At 42.7% G+C, this 16,128-nt stretch overlaps 1 protein-coding gene across 3 annotated transcripts in view; it reads right to left on the reverse strand.

Moving 5' to 3' along the window:
- LOC120551471 (formin-2-like) overlaps positions 1-16,128 on the reverse strand; it is a 48,776-nt gene that overhangs the window by 14,456 nt on the left and 18,192 nt on the right. For all 3 annotated transcript variants that reach the window (XR_005637881.1, XM_039788934.1, XM_039788935.1), the window contains exons 5-12: positions 14,988-14,999; positions 13,891-13,940; positions 8,976-9,949; positions 5,372-5,516; positions 4,199-4,286; positions 3,542-3,603; positions 1,566-1,657; positions 1,110-1,239 (exon numbers count right to left, since the gene is read on the reverse strand). Coding sequence is in view for 2 of the 3 variants with exons in the window: in XM_039788934.1 (XP_039644868.1) it covers positions 1,110-1,239; positions 1,566-1,657; positions 3,542-3,603; positions 4,199-4,286; positions 5,372-5,516; positions 8,976-9,949; positions 13,891-13,940; positions 14,988-14,999 (1,553 nt within the window). In the remaining variant the exon portion in view is untranslated. The remainder of the gene's footprint in view (positions 1-1,109; positions 1,240-1,565; positions 1,658-3,541; positions 3,604-4,198; positions 4,287-5,371; positions 5,517-8,975; positions 9,950-13,890; positions 13,941-14,987; positions 15,000-16,128) is intronic.

Here is a 16,128-nt window from a genome sequence, read left to right on the forward strand (position 1 = left end):
ATGCTGATACTTCATATTTGATTCATCTGCTGTGTATGCAAGAACTGTTGAGAGAATACTTTAATGCTTTTGGAAACTACACTTATTACATTTCTTTTAGAGAGTCAGAGGAGAAGTTTGATATCCATCTCATGTCTGTGTGAAGTACAGAGCTGGAGTCAGGACATGGTTAGCCTAGCTGTGCATAAAGACTTGAAAGAGATAGCTTGGCTCTGTCCAAAGTTTAAAAATGCACACCAACACCTGTGAAGCTCAATTATAATCTATTGTATTGTTTATTTGATATTTGCACTGGCAGATAATGTTAAAAATAACAATTTGTGGTCTTATAAGTAGTTCCATGCTAGCACGCTTGGCCCAGTGATTGTGTGCAGCTTCCCGAGGTGCATCTCATAACCCTTAAATTGCATCCTCGACTCCTCCACTTGTGTCCCTTCCTGGCTTCTTACAGATGGAACACACCTTAACGTAAGTTTTGCATAGCGTAGAACCATGTCTAATCGTGCCCCTGGCCATTCATACCGGACTCATATTTCTACTGTAAATCCCAGACACCCAGTGTAAAAGACTCATACATCTTACCTGTGATATCTAACTATAAAATCGAGGCCCCTTTGTTTGTGCGGTATGAACGGACAGATTGGATAACATGGTCGCAGAAATAAAAACAGATGCGCTACGCTGCTATTCGCGACGCTTAAGGCCTCTTTACAGTTGACATTCCCTACAATGTGTAGTCAAAATGACGTAGATTTCACTGGCGCGCCAGGATTTAAAGTGCGCGAGCAGAGGCAGTGCACCACTCTATTTTTTTCAGCGGTGCACGACAAAGCGGAAACAGGAAGCATGGACGAGTTCGAGGGCAACCGGATGCCAGGACTCTCAGAGTCTTGTAAACTTACTGGGTTAAGATGAGTTCTTTTATGGTGAATGAAAGGCTCGATCCCACCAAGTAGCTCATCGAATCAAATCGAAACATTGACGTCAATGCTGCTGCCAGTTCTGCCATTGTTTACCTTTTTCTTACAGTACCAACCTGGTTTCTTTCTTACTGTATGGCAGTCGTCAAGATGCCGTTTATTTTCCTCAGTTTGGAGAGTTTGACTCACCTTGCATACCCTCTGCAGTGTGTCCAGTTTCTTCATTATAGACGACATGCACTCAGAGAAGCTGGACTGGAAGAGGATGCAGAAGACTCTGCCGGAGAAGTTTGGGATCAGGGAGAGCTGGTAGAGAAATCTGCAACACAAGAGGAAACAAACACCAGCTGCTTTGGATCCAACTCATGTCTTCTGCCATCTCTCTACTCACTCTTTGATTTTCTCCCGTGTGCTTTACAGGCTTTACAGAATGACACACATCATTCACCGTCAGGGTTCAAAATTAGCACCATTGGTAGATTTGCTTCACTCACCAGCCGAAAAAACAATGGTAATCTATTAAGTGCCTGGTAAAAATGATAACATTCACTAGCCATTTAGCTGGTGGACGAAAAAGTTAATTTTGAACCCTGAATTATGTCTGCTCATTAGTGTTGAAGTATCAGAGGAATAACACCAACTCACTGCTCAGGTTTGTCCAGAGGTTTGGCGTTCTCCTTGTCTTTTGAGGACTTGATGTGCTTTTCAATCTTGTCCAGCTCGTCCTGTTGTGCCCTCTGAGGGACAGACACAAGAGACTGACTAAACCTGCGTCCACTTTCATAAAGTTCAACATAACAGTAGAACGTATACACCAGGGGTCTTCAAAGTCTGACAATGTGGGAACCCCCTTGGACAAAATTGAGACAACATATTCGCAATAGACATCAAAGATAATAATAAGTGTAAGTCACCCTAAATCCAAAATATGTGTGTCATGTCTGTGTTCAGATTTGACTGATTTATGTGCAGAAATGTGATTTGTGACGCAAATTGCAACAATCAGGTGCTAAGGTTTATTTTTAAGTTCCTTAATCATCTCCATGAGTCACTGCTGCTGCTGACTGTGTTGACCGCCTGGGCCGAATCAGCAGCCAAACTACAATAACTAACTTTTTTATTTGTGATTAACAATTTCTATTTTTTTAAACAACATGCCCCCACCCCCCCCCCATTTCGTCATCACCACTCACCCAGAAAAAAATCAAGAAAAGATAACAATTAACCATAAACCACATAAACATACTGTATGTATAAATGACAACACCATAAGCCCATCATACACACATCTCTCCCCAGCACAAAGCTTCTTAGGAGTCCTCCAGAAAGTTCAGCTACTTTCTCCATTTTCTAGTATAGACATTGCATGTGCAGTCTGATATAGTTTATCATGTATAACTAACTTTTTTTTAGAACACGTGCGTCATATGTCTCACCTTGAAAAGCTCTGGTATACATTATCTACCATTGTTGGCAGTGAACAATCTAACAGTTAGTTAACATGAAACTGATGCTATACACCTGTACATGGGATTCTCTGGAAATCAGTATTGACATTAAAGGTGCACTATGAGTTCCTGCATGGTCACTTCTGAAAACCAGAATCCCCTCCCCCATGTTTCCATAACTGCCATGACTAACTGACTAACTGTCACTAACCCCCACCCCCTCCTCCAACCATCTTGTCGGTGATTGGCTGGAGTGGTTTGGTGTATTTTGGTGCACAGCCTGTGCGCCTAGTGTTTGTTTGACGTTCACGACCCCTGTGTTGTCTCCAGAGACCGGGCTTTTTCACAGTGTGTTCAGGGGGCAAGCAGCTAGTGGATCTACGATTTGAGACAAAAATGAAATCACGCTGAAACCATGCAGGAACTCATAGTGCACCTTTAATGGTGCGACGCCTGCGAGCTAGTTCAGGCAGTCAACTCGATCTGCACTGCTGTATACACACATGACATGCCTCACTCCCCATATCATTTACCAAACACACCCCCTCAATTTGGCAGTCTATTTAAGCTGCAGTTTCCCCATCTCTGCCTTGTCAATGCTGCTGCCGCCCTGCACATGTATGACTGCCTGCTTTCAGCCCCCCCACCACTCCAGCATCCACCTGCAGGCTCGGGCCAAAGGGGAAGCTACTTTATCATCACTCCCCAATATCTCATGTAAACCCAAACTGCTGGGAGTGATGAGGTCAGAGTCTGGCCACCAAACACAATGTTCTGCTCTCATAATAAACATTTCAAACGTGAGTTGTCTGACTGAAATACTATTCTGGCTAAAATAAATTGAATTGAAATTGAACTAACCTCATGTTGGTTATACTCACAAAGTGATACAGAGTCATAGAGAATATAACCAGTTACTTACCACCGACCTAAAGGAATGTGCTAGTACAAAGTACCTTTGAAAACTGTAAAACAAGGACTAAAATACCCATACTTTCTTTAAAGAAAGGTACACACAAGCACAGACCTGGAGTCAAAGCTGGATTACCAACAGGGTGAAACAGACATTGAAGCTTTAAAGGTCCGAAACCCCTACAAGCCAACAAAGCCCTTTGATTGATTCAGATTCTGTTATAGTCAGACAACAAGATAAACTGAATGTGTGTTGCTCACATTTTCAAATAGGGCCTGCAGGGTCTCCAGGTCAACTACTGTGTTGTCCAAGTTCAGGATGGCTTAAAGACAGAGAAGCAGAAGTCACAAGTCAATTCAGTCATAGTCAAGGATCAGCCTCAGTGTTTAGGTCAGGGGTCAATTCTATTCTTACCTAAAATCAAAGAAAAAAAGACAAAAAAAAAGAAAGAAAAGAATGTAGAACATATTTAATACTGGCTCTGCTAAAATTTTGTGATTACATGCAAAACAAAATATCAGAAAAGGCACAAAATAATAAACTGGCTCCAATGTGTTTTGGAGGATCACTAAATCCTGTCAGGTAGTGTTTGGGTTTGGAGCAAAGACTAGTACTGCAAAATGTACAATCATCAAATTTATGGCAACTATCCAGTGTCAGCTATTATGACCTTAAATGACACTACAAGGAGTAAAAGCACATGTGTACCAGATGTGATTGTTATACCAACTAACAACTGTTTTGGAAAAATGTACCAAATAGGCTCTGACAGCTGAATCTGAGACTAAATGACTTGGTGAGATGAATCTTTTCCTCAGTGTACCCTGTGTGGCGTACACTACATAATATTTCATGAGGATTACGCTGTATTACTGTAGGTAAATATCAAGCTATTACAGAACTGATGATGGACTCACCATGCTGGATATCTTTCATGTCAAGATGCAGAGAGGACATGAGGATGCCTACTGCCTGAGAACGCTTATTGTTTAGTAGCTTCACAACCTTAAAAACACACACAGACATAAGGGTCAGATGTACTGGAGCTTTGCCATTGCAGCATGTCCTGTGAGTCACATCATGTGCTGCTGTGCATTTATTTTCACTGATATGGTACCACTGGTTATGCTGTGACTGTAAAAATGGCTTTCAAACTAATAAAAGCTGGCAGCATAAATGACAAAAAGTTACCCTCTGCATTATTAACCCTTGTGTTGTCTTCCTGTCGACAATGCAACTTTTTCGTTTTTAAAATGAAAACTTTTTTTCAACGTTTTGGTCGTCTTTTTCGACACTTTGGTCGTCTCTCCCGATGCTTTTGTCACTTTTTCCAACGTTTTTGTCACTTTTTCCAAAGTTTTTGTTGAGAATGGTTTTTTTTACGTTTTGGTTGTTTTTTCCCCCCACGTTTATGAAGCTTTTTCCGACGTTCTTTTATTTATTTTTTTGCCATAAAATTTAAAAAACACCGAAATACAATAAAAGAACTGAACTGATCAATCATTTGACTTGTGAAGAGCGATGTAGGGAACCATCCACGTTATTATTTTTGACAATTTGGAAGAAACCCAAATTTCTGATATAGAAACTTTTTTTTTTTTAAAGATTATGTTTTGGGCATTTTAGGCCTTTGTTTATACAGGACAGCTGAAGATATGAAAGGGGAGAAAGAGGGAGAATGACACGCAGCAAAGGACCGCAGCAAAATGATTAGAAATCCTCTGGGGACCACCTAATGACAATCTAGCCAATAGCTGTTCTTCAATATGTTTTCAAATCTATATACTTTGCATAAGAAAATACTGCACAGTAAAAAGTCTTTGTATTGTCATACACAGTTATGGGCATTCTTTATTCAAAATTATACACATGTATGGGTTTTATATATGACAAGGGTAATCATATATCATCAAACTTTTATCAACACAATAGAATTGAGTGTTTAGAACTCAATGACTCTTATTATAATGAGAGTGATTGAGTGACATTCATATAAAAAAAAAATCTATGCTTGGTTGATGTTGACCTTATAATTGTGACTATACTACTTGTACATGTACAGTATGTATAACACACGTAAACACACAGACCTGTTTGGCCTTGGACTTGGTGATTGTGTCAGAGAGCGGCTTCTTCTTCTCCTTCACAGCTGTTTTGGAGAACAACTCTACAAACTCCTCAAAGTCCAAGTCAGGCTCCTCAATGGTCTCCCACACCAACGAAGAAGACACCTCCCTGAGAAACACAAAAGAAAACAGATGATAAGTATATTCAAAATCATGTGTCAAAATTAGGGTAGGACATCGTTTTGATTTTAACAATTCTGATTCCAATTCCGATTCTTGATTTTATTTTTATTCAATGGTGATTTACCGGGCTTTTTCAACATAAAACAAAGCCACACCTTAGAGCGCCGCTTACTGTGCTCCATGGCTGCAACACAACAAGCGCCTGGAAGTACGGTGGCCTCTACAGAAACATAACTTGCGCATGTTAAATTTGAAACCGATGATTGGATTCAAAACGATTCCAACAAAGAAACGATTCCATTGGAATTGTAATTTTTTAAAATGATTCCATTGAAATCATATTTTTTCCAAGTTGGAACCGGTCCTCGATGCCCAATCCTAGTTAAAATCCATTCTGAGCATGTTAAAGTACTACACAGGTTCACGCAGCTTTAAAATGAGCTTGGTATCATATGTTAGATTTAATACAACTCCTCTGCCTATCACATTTATTTAAAAACCTTTGGAAAACAAGGCTTGTACAGCAAGGAAATTATAACATGGAGTTTTTGTTGTTCTGATATTCAAAACGGATGTGTTTTAGCCCTGATAGCTCCAAGGACTGTTAGGTTTGGACTTGCTGTCCACTATTTGTGAGACACAAGAAACTGTTCAACTTATAGAGAGGCCAGTGGTGAGTGGTGGCTAAAGACTGTACTGCTCTAACACACTGATCCATCCTAGATCAGGATGTTCCATGATTATTTCACTTTATTAATGATGTATTTTGTACAAATATTAGTTTTTTCTAAATTTGTTCAGTATTATTAGTGTTGAACCTTACGAGAAAACATAGTCCAACTGGGAAAATCACTTGTGCTCTGTTTGTTAAGACTGAACATGAATGTAAGACAGAGGACGGCCAATTACTTCATGTCCTGTGGTCCTGTGATAAGGTCCAGGAATTTTGGAACGGGATACATGATAAACTATGTCAGACTACAGGGACCCAGGTTCCATTCAGCCCAAGATGATTTGTTCTGGGAGATGGGTCAATCCTAAGAGGGATGGATAAGCACATAAGAAGCTGGGTCCAGACTAGTTTAATGATAGCCAGACAGATTATTTTAAGAGGATGGAAGAATGAAGGGGTGCCGTCAATCCAAGAGTGGGCTTGTGAGAGGGCTAGGGTGGGGGCGTTTGAAAAAATGTCATATAAACGGTTTGCCAGATTGGATGTCTAGACTAGAAAATGGAGAAAGTAGCTGAACTTTCTGGAGGACTCCTAAGAAGCTTTGTGCTGGGGAGAGATGTGTGTATGATGGGCTTACGGTGTTGTCATTTATGTTTATTTGGTTTATTGTCTATTTTGTTACTATTTTGTGAAAGGTCTGGAATATTGTAGTTACTGTGTCAGCTTTTCTTGATTTTTGTCAGGGTGGGTGGTGATGACGAAGGGGGGGATTTATTCATGTTGCGAATTGTATGTTTTGTATTTTGTAAAAAAAATGTAACTGTTTTTATTGTTAATCGCAAAGATGTTTTGGCATGCCACTCTGTTGTAGATCATTGGATTTCTTTTTTTTTCATGCAGCAAGCAGTTTCCAATCATTCTTGTAAACAATGGAAATAAACTATTAGTAGTAGAGTTTATCTTGCTATGTTTTGGCCAAAGTGACTGGAGTCTGGGGCAACCTCTAGCTCACCCGTGGCAGTGGCCTGAGTTCAAATCTGACCCGAGATCCCCTAGCTGCATGTCATCCCCTATCTCTCTCTCTCTCTACCCACTTTCCTGTCTATCTGTTATATCCAATAAAAATGCATAAAAAAGTCAACACAAAAAAACGCTGCTACCGCTGGCTGAACATACTATCAGTATCAGATAGGGGTTTGTTCATGTGTAGACAAAAAGCTCTGAAATATAAGATATCACACACATTGGGAAAAATAAACCCAGAGACCACACAACAAGTCAGCATATACAGTATATAAAAAGGAAATATTCTGTTGTCTGGATTTATCAAATGCTGATGTCTGTAAACACTGCTGTGCATTCACTTTACAGTAGTACAAGCCTTCGAACTGTTACTTCCAGAAGGACAAAGTGTTAACTCTTGAGTTACTCACTAGAGCACCAAATGTGGATTAATCCGCTGCTGAATATAGTCCCAAGCAAATACATTGTTGTAAAGAAAACTGCTGTTTGCAAAATAATTAATGTGTCACAAATAATCTGCTGGGAGAGCATGTCCAAGATGGGTGACGTTAGTGATATGAGGTTATGTAGCCTAGACTGCATAACAGACTGGGAAGAAAAACGATACCGCTCAAATAGGTAGTTGTCTGAAAATTAAAATGTCGGGGTTCAATATCATCTCCCGACATATAACACCCTGCGAAGTAAAGCAGTTTCTTCATCAACGGGACTGTCGACACAAGGAAATGCCACGTTTTCAGAAAAAAAAAGTTTTATAGTCTGCCTAACATAGTGACTGAATGAATGAATGAGGAAATGAAAGAGAGCTGTGTCAGAGGGAGGAGACTGAGACAAACTTGAGGTTTATTGGTGAAAACCTGCTCCTGACCAGGTTAGGTTCACAGGCTCAGTTACCATAGTAACTGACTCTGAGGTTAAGTTACCTCTCTTTCTGAAACCACCCGCGACGCTACCATTGGGCCCGGGTGGGCCTGGGCCCACCCATTTTAGGTCCGGGCCCGCCCATTTTGACCCAGCAGTTCATCCAATAAGCAGCCTGAGGAAAGCTTTGATTGAAAGCTTCTCAGCCAATGGACTCTTAAGCCCGCCCAAGCCAATCAGAGGCAGAATAATAGTGCGTTCCATTTTACCTCGGAACTCGGAACTCGGAGCTGGGAATGACTTTACACCCGATGTGTTCCATTTACAAGTCTGATTTTCATTAGCTCTAGCCAGGAGAGCCATTGTTCGCAATGCCAGTTTATAAAAACACATTACACAGTTTTTTGTGCATACAAACAGCGTAACAACAAGTCCACAGATAGAAGATGGACAGGACTGTGTGTACGACTGATTTAGTGAGACACAAATAAGACAGAAGTGCTAATAACTGTATGTTACTACAGCTTTCACAACTGTTGATGCACAGAGCAGCCATGTTGGCTTTTTAGCCATACAGCATTCCGGGATGGGAGAAAAGTTGTTTTAGTCATGCAAAAGAAAACTCAAATTGGACAGATAGTCTAGCTAGCTGTCTCCAGCCATGTTTTTAGCTTAGGGTACTCGGTGGTTGTCCGAGTTCAGAGCTCTGAAATCTCGAGGTCGGGGGGCGGGTTTCCGACTTTGACCTCAGAAAATCCGACTTCCAAGTACAAATGGAACGCACTATAAGGCAAGCCACGAGGCACGTCCTTTGACGTCGACACGTCTAGAAGATCCGATCTAGCATCTACCATCATCTTAAGGCTATTCGGGCTATGCCATGTTTACTTTTTGATGTTCAGCTGGATCCTGGTCCAGTAGAGGGGCTTCATGGGTCTGGGTGGCTCCACCACAGCCTTCCTGGGGGGCTTCTCCTGGGTCAGACCCAGAGTGTACAGCCCCAACGGCAGAGGGGGAGGCAGGGAGCCCAGAGCCCCCGGGATCGCCGGAGGGAGACAGAGGCCTCCTGGTGGAGGAGGAGGTGGGGGAGGAGGCCCACAGCCTGGAGGAGGTGGTGGAGGAGGAGCTGGAGCTCCTAATCCTGGTAACGGAGGAGGAGGGGGTGGAGCAAGGCCACCAGGAAGAGGAGGAGGCGGGGGTGGAGCAATGCCACCAGGAAGTGGAGGAGGCGGGGGTGGGGGTGGAGCAATGCCACCAGGGAGTGGAGGAGGTGGGGGTGGTGGTGGGGGTGGAGGAACTGCTGAACCAGGAGGTAATGGAGGTGGGGGTGGAGGCGCTGGCATTGAGCCTCCTGGTAACGGCGGAGGAGGAGGTGGTGGGGGGGGAGGTGCCACAATCTGTCCTGATAAAGAGTGAGGAGGTAGTGCTCCTCCTGGGAGGGGAGGTGGAGGTGGAGGTGGAGGTGGTGGAGGCTGCAGCTGACATGAACACTGGAAGCCATCCTGTTTGGGTGGAGGCAGCAGGAGGCCGTTCCCTCCCCCCGGCTCGCTACAAGGCACTTTGAACTTAAAGCTGCCGTCCATGGGCGACGTCTGAACTGACTTGGCCTCCAGGCAGCCCAGAGCGTGAGCGCTTTCCGTCTGCAGGTGAGCGTCACACACAACCCTCAGCAGGCCCTCGTCGCCTCCACACTCCCTGTCTATGGTGGAGGCGCTGGGTCTCATACTGTCCCTGTCCAGCAGAGGGGGCTGTTGCTCCAGCTCAGCAATCTTAGTCCTGAGGTCTTCTATGGTTTGTTCCAGCTGTTGGATGACATTGACGTGTTTTTCCTTCAGTTTGGTTGAAGGAAGGACACATTCATCCTGCAAATAAGAGAGAACCAAGAGATATAACAAAAAACAGAGCTTTCTTTTTACTCAAATCATTTTATTGGCAAATGAACTGGAGTCCTGTGTGTGCACTATACGCTTTAATAATAATATCAGCAATGTTATTTATGTGACTCATTAGAACAAAACACTAAAGTTTCTAAACTGTATGATTTTTTTATAGGTTGGTGTGGATGTGTGCGATCAGATGGCAGGTTGTGTGTTGACTGTTGAACTGAAAGACACACTGTGCACAGGAGAGATGCAGAGACAAATATAAATGCTGAGTCGACTCCTTCTTTTGGTAGACAAACTGCGATTAGCATTTTTGCACCGTGATTAAATTAACCATTTAGTTTATTTGCCAAAATAAAAAGGATGAAATTGATTATTCGAGGTTATACGCTGCATATAGCTCAAAACAGCTTTAGAACCAAATAGATTTAGTATTATAGTATTTTATGAAAAGGTATTTAATTGTGGGAGTTGCTCACAGAAACCTCTGAGATTTTGTGTTGACTGAACTGAAGTAAACGACACACAGCACAAATGGCCGAGCAAATGTCGCCGTGGTCCTGCTCCGCGCCCAGCTATGCCCTACTACACCCTGCTACGCTCTGCAGTGCCCTGCTACGTCCTGCTATGCCCTGCTATGTCCTGCTACGCCCTGCTACGTCCTGCTATGCCCTGCTACGTCCTGCTATGTCCTGCTACGTCCTGCTATGTCCTGCTACACCCTGCTATGTCCTTCTATGTCCTGCTAAGCCCTGCTACATCCTGCTACGCCCTGCTACGTCCTGCTATGCCCGGCAGTGCCCTGCAGTGTCCTGCTATGCCCTGCAGTAGCCCTGCTACACCCTGCAGTGCCCTGCTACACCATGAACTACTACAACTACTATTTCTAGTCATAGTTGCATTATCTTTATTGTGACTATTATTTCCACTGTTCATCACACCCCCAACTGGCAACATCAGACACTGCCTACCAAGAGCCTGGGTTTGTCCCAGGTTTCTTCCTAAAAAGGGAGTTTTTCCTCACCACTGTTGCACTAAATGCTCGCTCTTGGGGGAATTACTGGAAATGTTGGGTCTTTGTAAATTATAGAGTGTGGTCTAGACCTACTCTATCTGTAAAGTGTCTTGAGATAACTTATGATTTGATTTAAAATACGTTATGATTTCATACTATAAATAAAATTGAATTGAACTGAAAAGAATTTAATGACCGGACTATTAAACTATTGCATTGGGTGGCAACGTAAAATTAAAATAGACAAAAATAGCCCATTTTACTGTACACTGCAAGTGTACTCTAGTTTTGTGTGGACAGAGATAAGTCCTAATGGGCAGAGGTGAAAGACATATTCAGATCCAATACTTAAGTAAAAGTACTGATACCAGGGCATCTGGGTAGTTCACCTGCTAGAGTGCGCGTCCATATATAGAGGTTTACTCCTCGACGCAGCTGCCGTGGGTTTGACTCCGACCTGCGGCCCTTTGCTGCATGTCATTCACCCCCCCTCTCTCTCCCCTTTCATGTCTTCAGCTGTTCTACAAAAATAAAGGCCTAAAAAATGCCCTAAATTACTATTAGTACTAATGTACTTATTGGAATTTCTTTAAACCAATCACAATCATCTTGGGCGGCGTTAAGTGCCGGACGGAGCAATGGTGCCTCTGTTAAATAGCCTCGGGAAGGAACTTGTTTTGGTGGAACATGTGTACATTCAAAAGTAGTTTTAGTCGTGCAACAGAAAACTCTGATTTAGGGCTGGGTATCGTTCAGAATCTTTCGATCCGGTGCCAATTTCGATACCTCAGTTTTGATACCGATTCCTAATGATACTTTTTTCGATACCATATGTTTTAAAATCCATTTCAACATCAACAAAAATACATTAAACACAAAGCTTTTACTTCCACCTTAATTGTGAATCAAAACAGTTATCAAAATTAAAAAAAATCTGGTAAAACTGCTCACTCAGAGTAACATTAATAAAAGTGCCTTGCCTTGCAAGCTCAGCCTGTCAGTCAGTCATCAGGGCAGAGAAACCACCGTTGGTGGCTGCTGTTAGAGGAAGTGGAACGTCAACCGCGCACCGACCGCTTTCGGCTCGCCATTAACATCATATCACAGCACGCGTCTGCGTGAAGTTTTAAAAATGTAACGACACTTGAAACCAACCGTGACTCTCCGCTGACGAAAACTGCAGACAGTTTACGCCGTCCGCACCTCTCCGTGTGCGTATGTGTGTGTTGTGTGTGTGTGTGTGTGTGTGTGTTGTTTTTGTTTGTGTGTGTGTGTGTGTGTTGTGTGTGTGTGTGTGTGTGTGTGTCGGTCGGAGCTCCGCTCTGTGTCAATATGCAGAGAGGACAGTAAGCTTTGCGCTTAGAACTTTGGAACGAAATTTGGCACGAAAGATAAAGTATTTTTCGATACTCATAGGATTGAAATATTTTTTTCGATACCATAAAAGTATCGACGTTCGGTACCCAGCCCTACTCTGATTGGACAGATAGTCTAGCTAGCTGTCTGGATTTACCCTGCAGAGATCTGAGGAGCAGTTAACCATAGTCCTCACAAATCCACCGGAGGTTAGAACGCCAACACAAAGGAAGAGGAAGGGGACGGACATCGGCTGAACAGACGGCGGAATTTCCGGTGGCAACGGAGCAATCCCGGAAGTGGAACGTCGTGGATATAGAATACTAAGCATGTAACACTCAGGGCCCTATCTTGCACTCAGCGCAATTGCCTTTGTACACCGACGCATGTATCGTTCCTATTTTGCACCCGACGCACAGCGGACTTTTCCCTCCACAGACGCACACCGGTAAATTAGGGAATGTATTTGGCGCTCGGACGCGGTTCAGCGCGAAAGGCGTGTTCCGCGTATGCGTTATGTGGTGCTATTCTGCAGTTTCAGAAAACAATTCCGCCAATGACCAGGAAAAACCTGGTCTAAAGTCTAAAGTCAGTAGCGCGTTATTCAGATGCTATTTTAGAGACGAATGCTTGGCCATAATGTAGCGTGTGCACAACGCGCATACACTTCTCTCATCTACAGCAGTTCACATTTTTGAAAACCATACATAATTACAAAGAAAAATATTACTGAAAATGCGCTTCAGGTGTTTGGATAGATCAGGACGCATTTTACAGTACAGTCCTCAAAAAGTCCCAGCATTCTTTGTGGCGTGTTGTGTTTTACACATTTCCATGAATCATGGATGTGTTGATGACATAAATGAGGAAATATTAGAGGACTTAAGGAGACGTGATGTTGAACTACGGTGGGATTGGACACTCCGGCAGAATCTGGTCCGGGAGTGGCAATGCGCGATGCGCTCCTGGTGGAGCGGGTGGACGGAGATGGAGTGGGGGGAGGAGGAAGGGGCACAACAGGTGCAGGTGGTGCGTTTGGAGGCCCACGCTCCATGGCTGCAGCAATCCTCTCCAGACTTGAGGAGACGCGCCCGAGAGGCCGCAGCAACATCGCCACCCGGACAAGACGGGCATTTATTACTTTGCCGCATCCCGGACAGCTCCCGCTGGCGTGCACCAGACAAATCCGCCGTCATAATAGCAATCCGCCATGGAACAAGCGCGCCTGCTCTTAAAGGGAATGTGAGATGGCGCTCTGATTGGTTATTTTCACGTTACGCCCAAACCACACCTAGCTACTTCAGACCAACCCATTTAAGATTTGCGTTGGGCGCAAGAGTCATTTATCCCGCCGGTATAATAGCAACAGCGCCCGAGATCCGCCCACAAAGCTACTTGCGTTTTGCGTTTCACACTTGCGTTTCAGATCGTTAAAATTGACACAACACTGTACAGAAATAACTATAAGGTTGTGTGCTCTGAATACATTTTGCTAGAAATAATTTCGGCCTGAGCTCTAAGTAAACTAGAGAATTTTAAAGTGACTGACCTCTTGGCTCTCCTTCTGTTGTGTCAAACCCAAAATTGCTGCATGGTGTTCTGAACAAACAGACACATCGGCAGGTCAGCACAATACAGTACAAAAGAACACTTTTCAGAAGGCTTGTACGTCTTCTGTAAACAACTGTAAACATATGAAAGCATGAAGTTACATATTACATAGGTTCATCAAACTATTATGTGCTTACATGCTGTACTTTAGTACTTTAGTGCTGTAGTTTGTAACATCATAGTTTACTATAAAATACAAAAAAATCACAAAATATAAATAGCATAATTGGAACAGTGTAATTGTTTTGTGCTTTTAAATTTTTGAGACTGCAGTAAGGGTTACCTAGATGATTTTGGTGAGTGAGTCTAAACCATGTTTTCTTTAGTGAGGGTGACTCATTCATACTTGTTATATGCTGACTATATAGACTATAGATGAGACAAATTGGGCGTGTTTCATTTGTAGGTGTACATGGGGATACGGCCAACTTATTTGAGCATAGTTTCGACCAGAGTGACGTCTTCAGCTGCCAAACACAAACTGTCCTGCTAAAGTTTTATTGAATTTTTAAGACACTGTAATCAGTCACCATGTTGTCCCTGCGTAATGACACACTTTTACTTTAGAGAACAATAATGTATGTGCAGCAAATTTTACACAACAAAATATGTTGTCAGGTCTTTTTGTTTAGTTGAGTAATTAAAAAGTAAAAGAGCCAAACTCATACATAAAAGGGCTTTATATGATATTGGAGATGCCTATGTGGCCATCTTCACTAATAAAAGACACTAAAACAGCACAAGCTGTCTGCAATTTAGCCCAGACTGATTGGACAAAGTGTAAGCTCAACTCACGGCCAAGTGGATACCACTACTGTACTTTGTGACCAGGTTGGCATTTCTACTGTACATCACCAGCTGGGACACTCCACCCACTATGGAGCTGCAGGTTTAATTCAAGGTATGATATTATGAAACAGGCAGACACATTTATGCCTGGGGCCTAACAACAATGGCAATCTGCTAGTGTTTGCAAATTATCTGGCTTTGAGTAAGCACAAAAATACAGACCACAACGTACAGGTTATTACTCACCTTGATTGTCTTCTAAAATGGCAAAGCGTGAAGATGAAAAACCCCATTCAGATGAAGATAGGAAAAGCAAAAGAAAGGCAAAAGAAACAAACACAACAGTCAGGGTCCTTGAATAAAATTGAATGCAGATCAGATCATGAGTGGGTTTCAAAAACTTGGATATTTTGACTTTGACACTAGTAACATTGCTCCCATACTCCCATACTTCCAGAGGGGGTGAGACTATTTAAAGCCAGGTTCCATTGTCAGAAAAAATCAACAACATACATACATTGATGACGCTGTGTGTGTGTGTGTGTGTGTGTGTGTGTGTGTTTGTGTGTCCTTCAAACAACTGGAGAACCGTTTATCCAATCTACTTCACACATGGCTTTCGGGTATCCAGTGAATGGGGTTTGTAATTTGGAGCAGTTTGGACAGAGTTGGATATTGTCATGGTTGTGTATGTTTCAGTTTCCTGTTTTATTTTGTAGTCTGTATTCTCCCTTGTCATGTCATGTCTTACTTCCTGCCTTTTGTTTTCCCGCCTTTGTGATTGTCTGCCCCACCCTGATGTATTTCACCTGTTCCTTGTTTCACCTTGTTACCGTGTGTATTTAGTCTCTGTGTTGTCTTTGTCTGTGGTCAGTTCATTGTATTGTATTTTTTTGTGTTTGCGTGTGGAGTCTACCCCCTTTGTCTCGGTGTTCCAGTTTTTGTGATTCCTGTTCTTTTGTCTTCCTATCCTTTATGGAACTAGTTTTGCCTGCTGTCTTCAGGACTCCTTTGGTTGTATCGCTTTTGTTATTTTTATTAAATCCTCAAGCTCACCACTGCCTACTTTCTCTGCATTTGGGTCCGCCATTTCCCTAAACCCTAACAGATATTAATAAACTGTGAATAAAACTAAACAACCACACAATAAAGGTTGAGGGGGAAAAAAGCGCTGCCATAAAGCTGGCTGTTTGTGTCTACGCTTCACAATAAAAGCCCAGCTTAAATTCACTCAGAGCATTTCGCTAAGAGGAAACTCACTAAACAGGCATTTTTTGTCAACACTAGGTATCAAACAAAAGCCAGACACTATATCGTATCAAGTTGCTGTAAGATCTAAATTCAACATTTATAGGTTGTTTCTAGGTTTCTAGGTTGTGTAAGTATG

Source organism: Perca fluviatilis, chromosome 21, assembly GCF_010015445.1.
Source record: "Perca fluviatilis chromosome 21, GENO_Pfluv_1.0, whole genome shotgun sequence".
Taxonomy (NCBI): Eukaryota; Metazoa; Chordata; class Actinopteri; order Perciformes; family Percidae; genus Perca; species Perca fluviatilis.